A 15712-nucleotide genomic window follows, 5' to 3' on the forward strand; every position below is an offset into this window, starting at 1 on the left:
TTCTGAATATCAGCAGCTAATGCCATCTAAGAATTAGCCATAGCAAACATTTCCTGGCTAATGAGCACACTAAGTAAAGACATTTTGGTAGCTTAAATATTTTAAATTATTTTAAATAAATATATTTAATTACATTAAAGACGTGAGCGGATTTTGTGACATGTGCTGTATTTCCATGAATCAGAACCAGATTCTGATGTTAGATAATCAGGTTAGAGGCCAAGTTAGTTGCTACCAGTAATACTAAGCATTTATGTTGGGTAGCAGCGACCTAGCATCTGATTTTACCTCCAAAAGCTAGAGCATGCACAGAAAACAGAGGGAAAAAGAAAAATTCGTTTATGTTAGTGCACTACAAAACCAGTTTCAAATGCCCCCACACTCATCTACAGTACATACAACTTTGATGAAGAAGGAAGCCCCTACTCTTCACATTGCTGAAAGACAAGTTTTACATTCAATAGAATTAACTAGCAATCATGGGATTAAACGTTAACTGTCCAGAGAAGTACCCAGGTTCCAGAAAGTTCTCTGTGAAATGCTCATGTGTATGCTAGGAGTCTCACTGTATTTGGGACAAATATATGGCTGCCACAGTTGAGCAGAATCAGACATATTTATAGTCATAAAAATTAAAGAGGAATCAAAACAAATCGCATACATTACCTGTTTTAGATGTTTCTTAAGCTCGCCTGCTTCAGGCTCCGGAAGAGGTGGTAGAAGCTCTGCATTGGTAGGTGCTATAACCTGAAGGCAAACATAGCAGTCTTAATTTTTGCTATGTATTTGAGCATTTTAAAAACAAAATTAATTTTTAAAAAGTCAATAAATATTAGGTAAATGAACCACAATATAATAAAATAGAAAATCCAAGATGAGAAGGAGCTGTTGTTATACGGACCTTGCTGCTGTCAAGGTCAACAAGCCAAATATCGTCTGGCATTTTGAAGTCGGATTTGTAGAGGAAGAAGCTGGCTGGTACACCTATAATGTAGGGAGTGGGAGCAAGAAGGAGCTGCCAAAGGAAGAAAATGTTCATTTAGGCAAAACTGTTATGAAATGAAAAGACATTTTTTTAAATGTACACATATACAGAGAAATGACATATTTATTTAACATGTATCAGTTACAAACACAAAGTTTCACCTGTTCAGCAGAGGCCATACATGTTGGCAGTAAGGGAATGACTGGGAACATGTACTCCAGCGGGTAAATCATGGCCACAAAGGCCATGACGCTCATAGACAAAGCATTATAATCTCGGGACTGAAGAATGACCTGGGAAAAAAAACAAAAACAAAACAAAAAAACACAACATGCAGAAGATTAATAAAGTGAGCGTTACAATGCAACTAATTTCATATTTAGTTGGTTCTCACCACCCTGATATGTTTCCACCACTTGACTGTTTTTGATGTATGATTTGACTCTGATTTTGAAGCCATGTTCCATTTTTTGTTCATAATTTAAAACCATAAAAACTCATTTTGGTTATATATATATATATATGGATAATTAACAGCAATAAAATCTCAGCAAGAGCAGCAAGAAATCTCTGAGTGGCAGCATACATATCAGAATAGAATACCTTAAGAACCCCATAGCTGCTAGACACAGGGTGACAGAAAAGTAGAGAAAAAAGACCAGCATTTATCCAACATAATGGTCTTTAAGGAGTATGACTCAATCTGAGAAGCGTAGGTTTGATTTGGTTGCAAATGAGCCCATGTGTCAGTGTCAACGTATGCACAGAGTAACACTACATCAAAATCAATTAAAAAAAGAATCCTATTACATCTACACTAATGACTCTAGTGTTAAAAATACAAGATGACAGAGTCTTTCCTCTCTATCATAAACTATTAACACTCTTCTTTTTACCCACTGTGCTCTGTCCACACAGCTTCAGTGAGCTAACAACAGAAAATGTAGACATTTCAGGACATTTCTAACAAGGTCTTTGGGAAAGAAAAAACAAAAAAGACAAAACTCATAGACATGCTGCTGCACTCCAGAGGAAACCACTGAACAGTCAGACTAAATATAGCCTTGCTTGTACCTTTCACTTCTAAAATCAGCATGATCTTTAATAAAATCCCAAGGGTAATTTGACTGCAGCTGTTAAAAAAAGAAAAGAAAAAAGAAAAAAAAATCCACATCCTTCTTCTTGCCCTTTATTATACACACACAAAAAAAACGAAAGAATATAAAGAGACTGGCCCAAGAGGAAGGACACCTGTGCCTGTCCTTACTTTGTGCTCTAGCAGGACACAGCTGAGGACCTGAAGACAGGCATCCACACCCAACAGCTCTAAGGGCAGGTGCAGCGGGAAATCGACCATGGAGAAGCGAGAGTTGTCAGGTAGGGCAAAGGTGAGTGGCCTTTTGAGCTCATGGGGCAGCACTTCCACATCCACACGTCTCTGACCCGCCACTGGCACTGGTGAACGCAGCAACCGGTACACCCAGGATTCAATCTCCCGCAGGTCGGCCAGCAGCTGGCTGCCTTTCTCTTCCACCGACAACGCACCGGTAAACACCCGCCACATGGTGTCCCTGGGAAGGACATTAATGTACATTTAAACATTTTTAGATTTTTCAATTAAGTGTGTGCTGTGACACAACAATCAAGAAAAAGGCTGAGACAAACATTAAAATGCAACATCATAGTGGAACTGATGGTATCTCACTTCTCAGGGGAGGAAAAATAATCTGTTTGGGCAGTAAGGAAAAACAATACCCTCAATGTTTAATGTAGTTTTGTTCAAAACTACATATTACGTGACAGTGTGTATACTTACTGAAAAGCTTAACAAATTTCTGTGACAAGCAGAGAACGCTAATACATATATTGATACACGTCCAAAGTAATTTTAAAGTTAAAAATAGATTTGATGAAATCATCAGTTCATTTTATTGCTGCAGACAGCCACAAAGAAACCTGAACAAATAACCAGTGAAATCCCTAATGTGATGAGCAAATGAGACAAATGCACAAGAGGCTCTTAAGTAGTTGGCGCTATAGTAATGTGAAAACCCACTACTCTACGCACGCAGTGCTACTACCCTTTCTAAAGTGCATACTTATATGTGTGTGTGTGGCAAAGAGTGAGGGAGGTAAATCATTAGCCGTTTGGATCTCTCCCACCAACTGCAGCTGCTACCCACAGGCAGGCAGAGACCTCAATCTGTCAGAGCCGCCATAGCAGAAAATGCTCGCAGTCATTATGTGATGACTCTACTTCTTCTTTGTCACTGCAACACCACATTTCAACCAACCATGTCAGGGGGAAAAGAGCGATTCTCAGGTCTGTTCAGCCTTCGGCTTTTTGAGCTTGTCAGAGAAACCATAGTTCTATATTACTGATAAGTGGAGGCAGAGCGGGATTTTATCAAAGAAAAAAATGCCAAGGTATGAGCTTAACTGGGTGCTAGACGTTCCAACAGTGCCTTTTAAAGAAGACGGGAAAAGCTGCGCTAGTTTAACAGCTATAAATAACAATCATTCGATGAATAAGCTCTTGTGAAGTGACAGCCTAATTAGCACTTTGTCAATCAAAATTTGCAATCTATTAAGTCACCCATGGCAACAGGAAAACCCAAAGAGCACCGAAAAATACTGCCACATCACGCCACCACATCAAATACAGGGTACAGCTGTGAGTACTCTGCAGCTTAAATTAAATATGAATTAATTAGCCTTCAAGCTTAATTAAGAAAATCGAAACATGATCAGCAATTTGTGTCAAGTCTAATAGGCAGAACAGAACGATAAATCCCCTTTTATCATATTATTGGATATATTGGGGGTATCCAATTGAGAGCCTTTTTTGTTTTCCCTCTCTGGGTTATATTTTTACCTCGGCATGGATGATTGTGGCCAAAATGATTCCCATAATTATTTTGATCAATATTGAGATGACAATTATTCATTGAATTTGTTGACAAAAATCTTTTAATTGCAGTCACTTAAACATAACACTCCTTCCACATCTGTGTGCTAATCTACCAAAGTCTGCATCAAAATGAAACTGGTCCTCCATATCTGCCTAAATTCAGCGCCTTTGAAGAAAGATCAACAAATATAAATAAAAAACCTGTACCAAAACTTAACACAAATTAAATCAACAAAGCACTGTTTTCCCTTTTACACTGTGCTGTATTATTAATAATTAAAATATCTTGTGAGCTATGAGATCCCTCTACATTTCCCTGATATCACTACTTCGGAAAAATAACTGTGTTTCCACTATGTTCACCATTCTCCTGAAGCTTTTGTTACTCACTTGTGGTTTTTTTTGGCCACATGGAATGTGATTGCATTGGTGCTCTCAGTGCATCTTTGTGAGCCGGACTGATACGCTGACACGCTGTACAGGATCACTTTTATAGATGTCTGAGTTGATCATGGACAATTCATGTTAATAACCACTGCACTGTTTTTCTTGGCATCATGAATTATACTGCATTTAGAGGTGTGTTTTCAGGCAGCTGAATAAGTTAGTTGTTTCTTTGCTATCTAGACTAGAACCCGACTAGAACAGGATTTAGGACAGAACATGTACCAATAACAATATTATGTGTAAAATTCCAATACATGAGTCAATACCTTTTGTCCTTCTGGCACAGGAAATGAACAGATTTCCCTAGCATTTCTTATGTATAGAGTCCTTACTAACATAACTTGATAACGCAGGAAACAAAGATAAACTACATTTTGAAATTTTCATTTATTGGCCAATAAATGAAAATTATCTACTGATACATTAGCAAATGCCTAACAATGGCCAATAATACTGGCTGGCCAATATACTGATCAAGGTTTAGTGCAGACCCAACTATACAGCACTCTTTGCATATGTACTGTTCTTGGTTGACATGTATTTCCAAACTGCAGCTGATGATCTGCCTAAAGGGAAAAAGGTCTTCACCTTCTTGTTCTTGATTTTTATTGCATATCTGTCTTAATAGGCAGTGTTACTTGTCCTGACTAGTCCAGGAAACTTCAAGCTACACAGTGTAGGGAACAGCTGTGGTTGGCACATGCAGCCAGGGGGTCAAGAGCTGATTAAGGGGTCACTTCATTTGCTTTCACTTGGTGTTCAATATTGCCTGATTATGTTCATTTAACTGTGGGAAGCAAAAGACCATGAACAAGTCTGTACAGCCATATTTTCACCTTTTTATAGAACAGATAGACTTTGTGAAATACTTGCTGCTCTGAAAACTTTTTATACAGTTTATTATAGTAATTTAGCAAACTGGGCAGTGTCATATTATTTGTACAGTGTAGTGCACGCAAACTCAATTGTTTACCTTCCTCTCAGCATTGTCTGCAGGACATGAGGAAGAGTGCATGTCACAGTTGAGCAGATGGTGGTGAAGTGTGAAGTGGTGTCCTAACACTAAATTGCTTAGTAGTTTGTGAAAACCATGACCCTTTATTTTCCCAACAATCCACTATCTGTCAAGCTTGGGTGTACACACAAAATGATTCACTAGAATTATGTAACAATTGTTATTCTTCCTGAAATAATATTTAATGTAAAACAAACCAATCAAAACAAAGTTGATTAAAAAGCACTGTGGATATTTTGTTTGGCATTATTTATCATTGAGGTGGAGCTTGAAAGCATAAAGCATACTGTGAGAACAAGACACACGCTACAGATGGCCTGCAAAACTGCGCGGCACCACAGACAAAGGCTCCTGTATTAATTGTGAAACACAAACATACAGCTAACAGGTGGAGAACGGAAGAAGCAGACGGGAGCAGAAACAAAGGAGTGGGCACTGCAGAAAACATCAGCAGGAACACTGACAAAACAAGTTTTCACCAACCTTTCTAGCCTTTAGAATTTAAAGGGAAATAATAAGTCGTGTGAATGGTTATTAATGTGCATCAAATGCACAGATATTATTTAAAAACTTGCCCAAGAAATTCAAGTGAGTTGAATTCAACTGAAACTGTGCTTTAAAGGAGTGCTAATTGCTCTTTTTTACATAAATTACAGGTGGGCATGAACAGATGTATCATCTGCCAGCTGCTTGTCTCTGGGGCCTGAAGTAAGTTACAGTCAACAAAACAAAACTTTTGAGGGAATAAACAATGTACTGATTAATATGGGTGCTAAAAGCCTTTAAAAATGAATCCATTCTGGTCTCTGCTTATGAGATCTTGTCATCTAACTTGGTATTTGGCCCTAAGGCTGACACAACTAGAAAGGTCATACAAAAATTAGTGTTTAGTGGGAGTTTAATGTTTTCATGTGCTTAGCAATTACACAGCAATCATCCAGTGGATTCTTGTGTTTCTATACTACACAACATATTTTGACAGGATGGGTTCTTGGCAAGGACCACCTTCAAAATAATCTGTGTGCTATTTATTTGGCTAACAAAGCTTTTAAAGAAAGATTAAGACTATAAAACCTGTTTTTGAGTAAAGAAGAGGGCAACTTGTAGTCGTATTAGTGCATGAAATCTGAAACCTCACCTCTGGGTGGCACGAGGAAGCCCCGCCCGTTGTGTTAGCCTTTGACTGCAGCAGTCCACTAGCCTCTTGAGAATATATAAGCATTCCCTGAAGGTGGAGAAGAAGGGGTAATGGCTGAGTATGCACAGTGAGGTCAGTGTGCTGTTGCGGTTCCTGGCTGCCACCTTAGCAGCACTCCGTTTGTGCTGTGGGGACTTGCCGGCATTTTGCTCAGCACCTTGCTGTCCACCCTCTTCTCCAGAAGCAGGCGGAGGTACTGACTCTGCATTCTTGGGTGGAGAAACCACACGGTGTGGAGCTCCACCCCCGCCACTATCAGACCCTTCGCTTGTGGTCTCTGTTGCCTGTTCTGCTGTCTCAGCGTGACTGCTCTTCTCTGCTCGAGTACGATGATGTCCTCGCTGAAAGGAACGGTAGAAGTTGACGCAGATTCCGTAGCGAGTGATTCCTGAGTCCTTGTCAGTCAGGGTGAAAACAAAAGAGGAGTCATCGCGAAGGCTGACCCTGCGCTGGCGTATACTCAGGCAACCCTCCGGTTGGCAGAAGAAAACCACGTCTGGTGGGAGCGGAAAGTCTTGGTGGTCCTCTAGTGGGTAGCGTCGGAGAAGCTGAGGAGTCTGGGCCACACTGTCACTAGTAGGTTGCCTGGAGGTTAAATGGCAAACATATGTCAGCAGTGCCCAGAATTATTGCTTAATGTGTTCTTTGAGCACATTACAACTAATTCCTGAAGCAACTGCAACTGAGATCCCATCACATGTTAAGTCGGGAGCCTAAAATCCATTACATGAAACATGATCAAAATATCAAATCAAGACATTAGTGTATTTATGTGTCAAATGTGAGCGACTCTGTGTTCTCACTGTCACCTACTTCCTATTCAGACCTTTTTTTTTTTTTTTTTAAACTACAGCCAATCAGAATAAAGTTGGCTTAAGGGGAAGTGGATGAACTGAGGGGCTGCACCAACGCCCACTACAAGATACATTAAGATTATTTTTAAATAGTGAAATAACAAAAGCTAATCTAGCAGACTATCTGAGGTAGTAATGAGTGTAACAGGTTCCCTTTAATATGAAAGACATAAAAGGAAAGACAAATTTCATAAAGGAAGAAATGGAAACCACAGAGTTCAAACAAAGACATTGAACAAAGCCTCGATAGTATTTCTGTGGTTACAGAAGCAAATGTGTAACCAATTTAGCATTTCAAACTGAAGTGTTTGAACTGTTTGGAAATCTGTGCAGAGGAAGTATGAGGCAACAACCCTTCCATCCAATAACAACTCTGAAATTGTTGTTAAACACTTAAATCACCAACCGCTCAAATAAACAGACACAGTGACTGAGAGTCCCCTCTGATTTTACTGTGTTATGTCAATACTTTTTTTTTGGCTACAGTCACTATGCTTGAAACAATATACTACTTTTCTTCATTTTTCATAAGGGTTGAGCTGTTGTATAAACGCCAAAGCAAAAACATAAGCTGTGAAATCATCAGATTTCAAGGTTGCAGTTTTACAAAAACCTTCAAACACTGCAAGGGTGCATTCAAAAGTGTTGATAATTTTCAACAGGGTAAAAACAGAAGATGATATAAAAATCAAGAGGTCTACCTCATATGCCTATTATATGTCAAGACACTAAAGAAAAAAGTATCAAGGTTAAAGGGTAGTGGGTGCCATGTCTGCCTAAGGGCTTACCTTGCTCCGACCACTACCAAGTAGTCGAGAAGGCGGGGGCACATTTTCTTTTTCTCCATGTTGGACTGACCATGTCCTGTATGTCACAGCATCCAGGATATACGTCGCCTCTTGAGTTAAGGGTACCTTTCCATCACAAGTGAGAAAGCTCAGGTGTATATTTGAAATGCAGCTCCTTTACTATCATTATGATGGTTCAAAAAAAACCAAAACAAAACAAAACATAAAAGAAGAAGAAGACTGGGTCCAATCTGTAACACACAAAGAAGAAGAAAATATATATATTATTGTATGTTTCTATGACCACAATAAAATAAGCTTGTGTCTGCACATTAAAAGCACCTGGTGCACACACTGGATGTCACCAAACAGCAGCGTAATTTTTCAGAGTTACAAAATGGGGTCAGATTGGGTTTTATGATGTATAGTTGTGACTTTTCGGTAAATGTCAAAGACTATAATAAAGTATAAATCCACTCAGCTCTGCAGCATTCTCCACTTTTCCTCTTTCTACAATATATATACTACCTTTGTCCACAACAACTTTTCACAAGGCTTTCAACCCCACACAACAGCTGAAGTTTCACGTGGAGGTGGTTTTAAGGTGGAACAAAGACTTTGGAGCCTTTTCAGTTAAAGCGCAGACAAAGAACTGTATTGTTCTGTCCTTGTGGTATTCGAACAAATACCAAATTACCAAGACAAGGAAATGTTCTCTGATATTACCAAAATTCACAAAACATTATACTACGATATGAGATAAACAAAGAAACAAAATACAAAAAAGGTGTGTGGATATGTGTTTACAGGGCATATGTTGGACATTAAGGCGACATAGGAAGAAGAACCACAAAAACCTGTAAACAGAATTGTTGGACATTAAAACTTATAATTTTGGGTTAAATTTACATAGACATAACTAAAGAATCACTCTAACCATATTACAAAATATTACTTGTTGCACTTTAGAGTTGACAATAATGTGTTGCCTGGTTGTTTTTGTTGGAGGGTAAGGAGAGGTAAGTAAGCAGCTTAGGGGCCTTGGTGGAATGAGCACACTTCACAGCTTGGACTTTGTCCAGCAAACTAAACCAGCACCTCTACAGATGGCTATTAAACACCAGGAAGCCACTTGTAGCTCCAGTCTAGTTCCCTTATAGTGACAACAGACAACTTAACATTCATATTAAGGCAACATACAGTTCATGACTACAGTTTAGCTGGCATTCCCTGACACAATACCAAACTCCATATCAAAATATTAGTTGAGCTGCTTTTGTGAGAATAAATTTAACAAGAGCAGCTTTACAAACAGGTGCACACGCTCTGGATCTCCTCTTGTAGAGTAAATGTAATGACAAAGCACTGGCCACTAAAGACAAAAAAACAAGTCAGGGCCAGGATTATGTTAAGCTCAACTCTTAAGACTTTTCTGAAAGACAATTTAACATCCCCACAGCAATGGCATTTCATGCTATTTTCAGCAATAATTTATGGAGCTATATGATCTACTTTTTAGAGGAACTCACTCATGTTCTATAACTTACAAAATCTCGCAAATTTGTCTCGCAAATCCTCCTACATTAGGATCAGGAGTTCAGCAACCAGCCTTGGCACACAGCTACATCTTAGGCCCCTGACAGCTCTTATCAATAGTTATTATGATGATGTCATCACATCGCCTTGCAATCACCTAGCGACAAGCTCAGATAACCTTTTTTTAAATACCTTGCAAAAGCACCGAATCATTTTTGTTTCACAACAGTAACATCTAATTTATATTCACAAAATGTCACTCATGCATCATATAGTATAATGCCATCATGTTGCCTTGCAACCACCAAGCAATGAACACATGTTTATCTAACTTGTTATAATCTTCATTTTTACAATCATTTGAATTTTACAACCAACACCACAAACTGGCCAAACTATACTGTAGCATGGGCATGTACTAGTTAAACAAATAACAGCACTGCCAAACATGTTACTAGTTATGACACAATCAGGACAACCCTCATGGGAAGCACTTGCAGGTGTAACCAATGAACTGGAATCCCACAAGAAAGAAAAGAACAGCAGTGAGATCCCCTTAAAAACCACAAGACATGAATTGACAATTTCGGTGCCACACTCAACTTTTCAACTTGTAACTTTTCAGTGTGAATATAATAAGAGCAAAACCAACATGCTGACATTTCATTCAAAGACTATAAAGTGGCTGCAGTAAAACTACAGTCTGAAGTATCTCTTTTTCCTCCCAAAACCATCAAACATTACAAAATTACTGCTCTGCTTTTTATTTTCCTGGAATAAGCAGCAAAATCTGAAGCTTAAAACACCTCAGAGGAAAACACCATAACTGCTAATGTTCACATCAGCTACATGCAAAAAACAAAACCACAGTAACGTGATCTACTTGAGTTATCATGCCATGCCAAACAGCATTTACTCTAAAACTAACAAATACTACAGGAGGCCATGCTACTGAAACCCCACCCTGAAACACAAACACTCAGGACCCACAGCAGTTTCTCACTGTCACTTAAAGGCTGTTATCCAACAACTGATAAGCTGAAGGAGCTTTAATTTAGTCAGTGGTTCATACTGCATCATTGATGCATTCCCACTGAAAAGCTAAGACCAGGATTCTTTTCTAAAAGCTTAAGATAATCTTACAATGACCACACCTCTATCAGTGCAATTACTGCAAAAAAGATCCAAACTTTACATTTAAAAAAGACCTGATTCACAAGGACTAAAGGATAAATTAGTAAAGTCTAACAAGCAGCAAAATTTGTGCACATCTATGAAAATATGCCAATTTCACTGCAGTTCCAGGAGTTGCTTTTGAATTAAACAACATGACCGCATCTACTCCATCACACAGACATATGAGAAGCAGTATATCCTATGTCTAACAGAACCCGTGTTGCTTTGTTCTTTTCCCATGCCGTTTGGACTAGTTACATGTTATACACTCAGTAGCTTTAACTATAGAAAACACTTCTGACCTAATTTGACTCTTTCTTCAAACAGGCAGCCCGCTGTCCCCCTAAAGACTCATTTACACTTCCAGTTCTGTTTTCATGCTCAAAACAACATTAGAAAGAGCTGTCAGAGACTACATCTATTACACAAGAAAAAAAGGTTTCGCACTATGAACATTAAAACCGCAGCGACCTTCAGTGAAGTGACACCACACAGAATGCTAAAAATGAATCTGCCCCAAATATAAATACATGCTGATGTGAATATCGTGTTTTAATATGTGCGCTTGTGTGGTAGAAACAGACCAGACACACAACAATAACAGGGCAGACAAATGGACTGCATGTAAATCATGAGTGGGACACGATAGTCACACATCCTGACAAAGGTGGTCATTAACCCCCTCAGCCACAGAACTACCAGTGCATGACACAGCTGTGTCCAGCGGACATTATTACAGAAGGCTTCAGACACATTATAGGTGTAATTATGTCTAATAGCTCCACTTCTGAGCAGAGAAGCTGCTCACAGAGGGACACGAACCATTAGAATTAAAGTATTCTTGATGCATGCTAAAATGTTTTGTTTTTATTTTTATATTTTTATTTTACGGGAATTTGAAACTGAGTGAATGTTTAAAACATTTCACTGAAACTGCAGTATTAAAACACTGATTCTTAAGCTACTACAGATACCTAATACCTTCATATGGTTTTGGGAAGCTTGACAGCGTTTACATGTGAACTTTCACCACACTGTTTAATCCAAGAGCATTTGATGTGAGGAGCCACACAAAGATGCAGTTCAAACAGACCTACCAAGTAGGATGAAACATGTCTTAGGAAGTCAGCTTTATGTTCACACTCATCACACTTGGTAAAGTTATTCAAATACCCTAAAAGCCTGACAGCTTTTTACTGACTTTTGCACACTGATGTACAAGAAGGGAAAAGTAAACTGTCAGTTAACATTAATGGGTAAATGTGCTCTGAAATGGCAGTTTAAAATAAAAAATAATCTTTTCAGCTCAAGCTTTAAAAAATAAATAAAATACATGGAACAACTTCTACAAGGTTGGATAGCGGCAACAGCATAAACCTTGTCACAGCAAAGAAAAACTACAAAAAGGGACAATTCAACAGGCCTATAGAGAATACAATGTAACCCTTTTTATCTCATGAAACCATCAGGAAAATGAGCCTATACACAGGTCTGGCAGCCTGAAAGCTTCCTGGTACCAAGCCAAAATGGCTGTTTTATGAAGCAGTAGCGCTGCAGGCAGACTCATCCAGCACAGAGATACTGGCTCACAACATTATTTTTAGATAAGGATGGCAGGACTGTGCCACTTCACTGATTGTCTTTAATTACCAAGTGTGGTACTGATCCCCTTTTCCTATCTCTAAAAACCGGGAATAAAGAATTGTCACAACATTACAACAATCTTCAAAGGCTAGATAATGATGTACATTAACACAACAGATGAATCTCTTCAGAGTGGTCTGCAGGCAAGCAGTCACTTGTTATGTAAGCATGGAGAGGAGACAGATATGATTCATGGGCCTCCAACATGGTTAACATTTACTGCCAGTCACAGTAAACAGCAGTAAGTACAAACAGAGAATGCTACTGAAATCGATCAGGTCAGCAAGGCCACACAAACAAGCCAGGGATAATGTGTAGATTAAGAAAGTATTATTCAATGCGTTCTCACTTTTTAAATTATCATTTTATTGAACCAATGGTACAGTGTTTAACAGCTGGACCAGTATTGATATATTTTGGTCCCCTGCCTCTCATAACCTACAAGGAACTAGTGCTGCAACTTTAAAATGATTTACAGAAGATCTTAATATATGCTTGGTGACTGGCCATGTTTCTACATCTTGAAATTGTGGTCACAAAAATGAAATAACCAACACATTTATGGTGTTCAGTTATCTGTTTGACTGTAGGAAAATAACTATGTGCTAATAATTTGCATTGCAAGGTGTGATGAAGACTGGCTTCATTTGAATCAGGTTCCAGGTACCTTTCTTTGATAAAAGTTCAATGTGCATTAAAGGAAAAAAACAAGGATACTCATGCCTTGTTTTGACTTAACAACAAGTTACATACCAATATGTTTGTTTCACAATATCTTATAACACAAGCTCAATTTTGTTATCGCCCAGATAACCCCCCAGCCTAAAAGCTCCAGTGTATAATAAATTATATTTGCCCTCAGAAACCATTTGCGATTGGCCCATTTTTACATTTTTTCCCAGAGGCTTTGAGATTCAAATCAAATTGTACCCCATCATCAATCAAGAGGATATAGTCAAAGATCTGTAGCTAGTCTGTGTAATGCACTGGGTGAATTACATGTGACTGGGACACACTCCTTTCTCTGATAAAGTTTTGGTAAATGGAAAAGACAACCACTTATTGATTGGGGCTAGTGTATGGACATTAATTGCACTGTTTAACTCAAACTTTAACACAATTTCACATGCAAATAATCCTGTCATTATTAAGAATGAAGGCTAGCTATTCAGTTATGTTAAAACTTTATTCCTGAAGGTTTATAAATCCACCCAAAACGAATATGTCTGATGCTGACGGGAGACTTCAGGGATCTTATTGCCGTTCACCTCAGCACCTTGAAGACGGACAACAGAAGGTGCCCGATTCCCTGAGCCAATCCATACCTGTCACCGGCAAGAAATACTGGCCTGCCTGTGGGACCACAATGTTCTTCATTTGCAATGCCTTTTAGCACACTGTCATTCACCCAAACACTTAAACAAATGTTTCCATGACCAGAAACATCACATTAACACACGTTCACTGATTGTATTGCAAAAGCACAAAATAATCATGTTTCCTTAAAATTTTGGTTTAATATTATAGCTATTTAACGGTGAAATCTACATAAAGCCTGGGTTTATTCTGTGCTCATTCACCTAAATGTCGTCACATCAATAAAGACATGCATGACAGCAAATAAAAAATGGTGTATAGTTATCCATTGAACATTACGTCCCAGTCACCCTCAAATCATCTTTATTAAAAATATGTTAACGTATATCTTAAAATTCTGTACACATTAACATACTAAGTATCCACATGAAAAAAAAATACTTTCTCTTTCTTCGATGATGAAACCGTCCTAATGTTTTCACGCGTTAGTGCCCAACGTTTATGTCGCAAGATAATCTGAACATTGTGTCAAATAATCCAACTGCTAAGCAATGCTTCAGGCGTGATGACGGACTTCACAATGGCACACTATTTCAACAGAAAATCGTCACGGGTTGCGACTGCAGAGCACAAATCCCGCATGACTAGCCTGTCTGGGTGTGTAGTCTAAATTTTACTGGAACCAGTTGAGATTAGCCATGGAGAGGACGTACGCCAAGAGAAAGGTAACATTAACAAACACAGCACTTCGAAAAAATGTGATAAGGCAATGTCAGCGCCTCCCACCTCAGATACAACCGTCTTTGGTGCACGGTGGTAGTGCTGTCATTTTTTTATATTATATGTATGGATAAATATTTCAAACAGGCTGTCTGGCTTTGATTCGTCCTAAACATTAACGCCAAGGAAGCATCTTCTCACCTCTCCTCTGCTAGCCGTATGCTTTCCTACGTCACGAGTGGATTAGCTAGCAAGCTAGCTAGCGAGCGAGCTGCCTAGCTACCACCAGTACGTTAGTCTCATACACAGTACACCTGCCAAACGTAACAAACGCAATGACACTGTTGAGAACACACGACACATATGCGCTGAATGCGTTCACAGAGCACAGACGTTAATGGGAATAACCTTACCTACGTTAGCCGGTTAGCCGCTAATGCTCGCTGCCAAGCCAGCCAGCTGCCGATGACGGCCTGGATGGTGGGTGCTCTCCTCGGTCACGGCGGAGAGGCAGCGATGTTTGTCAGAATTCAGTCCTTTTTTTTTATCATTGAAAAGATCGAGCGCGGACAACCGCTGAAAAGGTCAGCCACTCCGTTTGAGTGTCCCGGAACATAATAAATGATGCGAAATATGTGTCCGCCTGCCTGCTCAGTGAAACGTGTGGCTCGGTCAGTTACAACCTGCCTTCACAACATCCTCCTCCTCATCATCATCAGCGCTAGAAGCCTGCAGGGAGTTCCGCATACTGAGAGCCCGACCTAACGGAAGCGACAACACAAAACGGACAAAACCCACCTAATGCTCCCGACTGGGTGTCGTTACCATTGGTTCACTCTAAAAATCTATTTGTACAATTTTCCTGCGTTTTTTCGCGCAGCAGGACCGGCGAGAGCCATTTGGGTCTCCATATTTATTTTTTGATAAGCCTACCACCTTTACATTGTTTACATTATTTAACTAAAGTTAAAATGACCAAAAAGCTAACAAAAAGTGATTAAAAATAATCCAAATAAATTTTAACTGTTGAATTTTAGTAGGCTACTTGCTTTAAAGCAATGATAAAGAAATTTAGTTGTTTTTTTTAAGTGAAATATGTGCTACAATCAGCCAACCTGATG

General features: G+C 39.0%; 1 protein-coding gene across 10 annotated transcripts in view; it reads right to left on the reverse strand.

Moving 5' to 3' along the window:
- madd (MAP-kinase activating death domain) overlaps positions 1 to 15375 on the reverse strand; it is a 47991-nt gene extending 32616 nt beyond the window's left edge. For 2 of the 10 annotated variants that reach the window (XM_039606111.1, XM_031744453.2), the window contains exons 1-7: positions 15005 to 15366; positions 8199 to 8449; positions 6497 to 7141; positions 2253 to 2556; positions 1147 to 1278; positions 902 to 1015; positions 667 to 747 (exon numbers count right to left, since the gene is read on the reverse strand). In XM_039606111.1, coding sequence (XP_039462045.1) covers positions 667 to 747; positions 902 to 1015; positions 1147 to 1278; positions 2253 to 2556; positions 6497 to 7141; positions 8199 to 8257 — 1335 coding nt within the window. In that variant the 5' untranslated portion in view covers positions 8258 to 8449; positions 15005 to 15366. Of the gene's footprint in view, positions 1 to 666; positions 748 to 901; positions 1016 to 1146; positions 1279 to 2252; positions 2557 to 6496; positions 7142 to 8198; positions 8450 to 15004 lie in introns of all 10 variants that reach the window. The other 8 variants (XM_039606235.1, XM_039606186.1, XM_039606136.1 and 5 more) reach the window with 8 other exon arrangements.
- Positions 15376 to 15712: the final 337 nt, after the last annotated feature.

This window comes from Oreochromis aureus, linkage group 1, assembly GCF_013358895.1.
Source record: "Oreochromis aureus strain Israel breed Guangdong linkage group 1, ZZ_aureus, whole genome shotgun sequence".
NCBI lineage: Eukaryota > Metazoa > Chordata > Actinopteri > Cichliformes > Cichlidae > Oreochromis > Oreochromis aureus.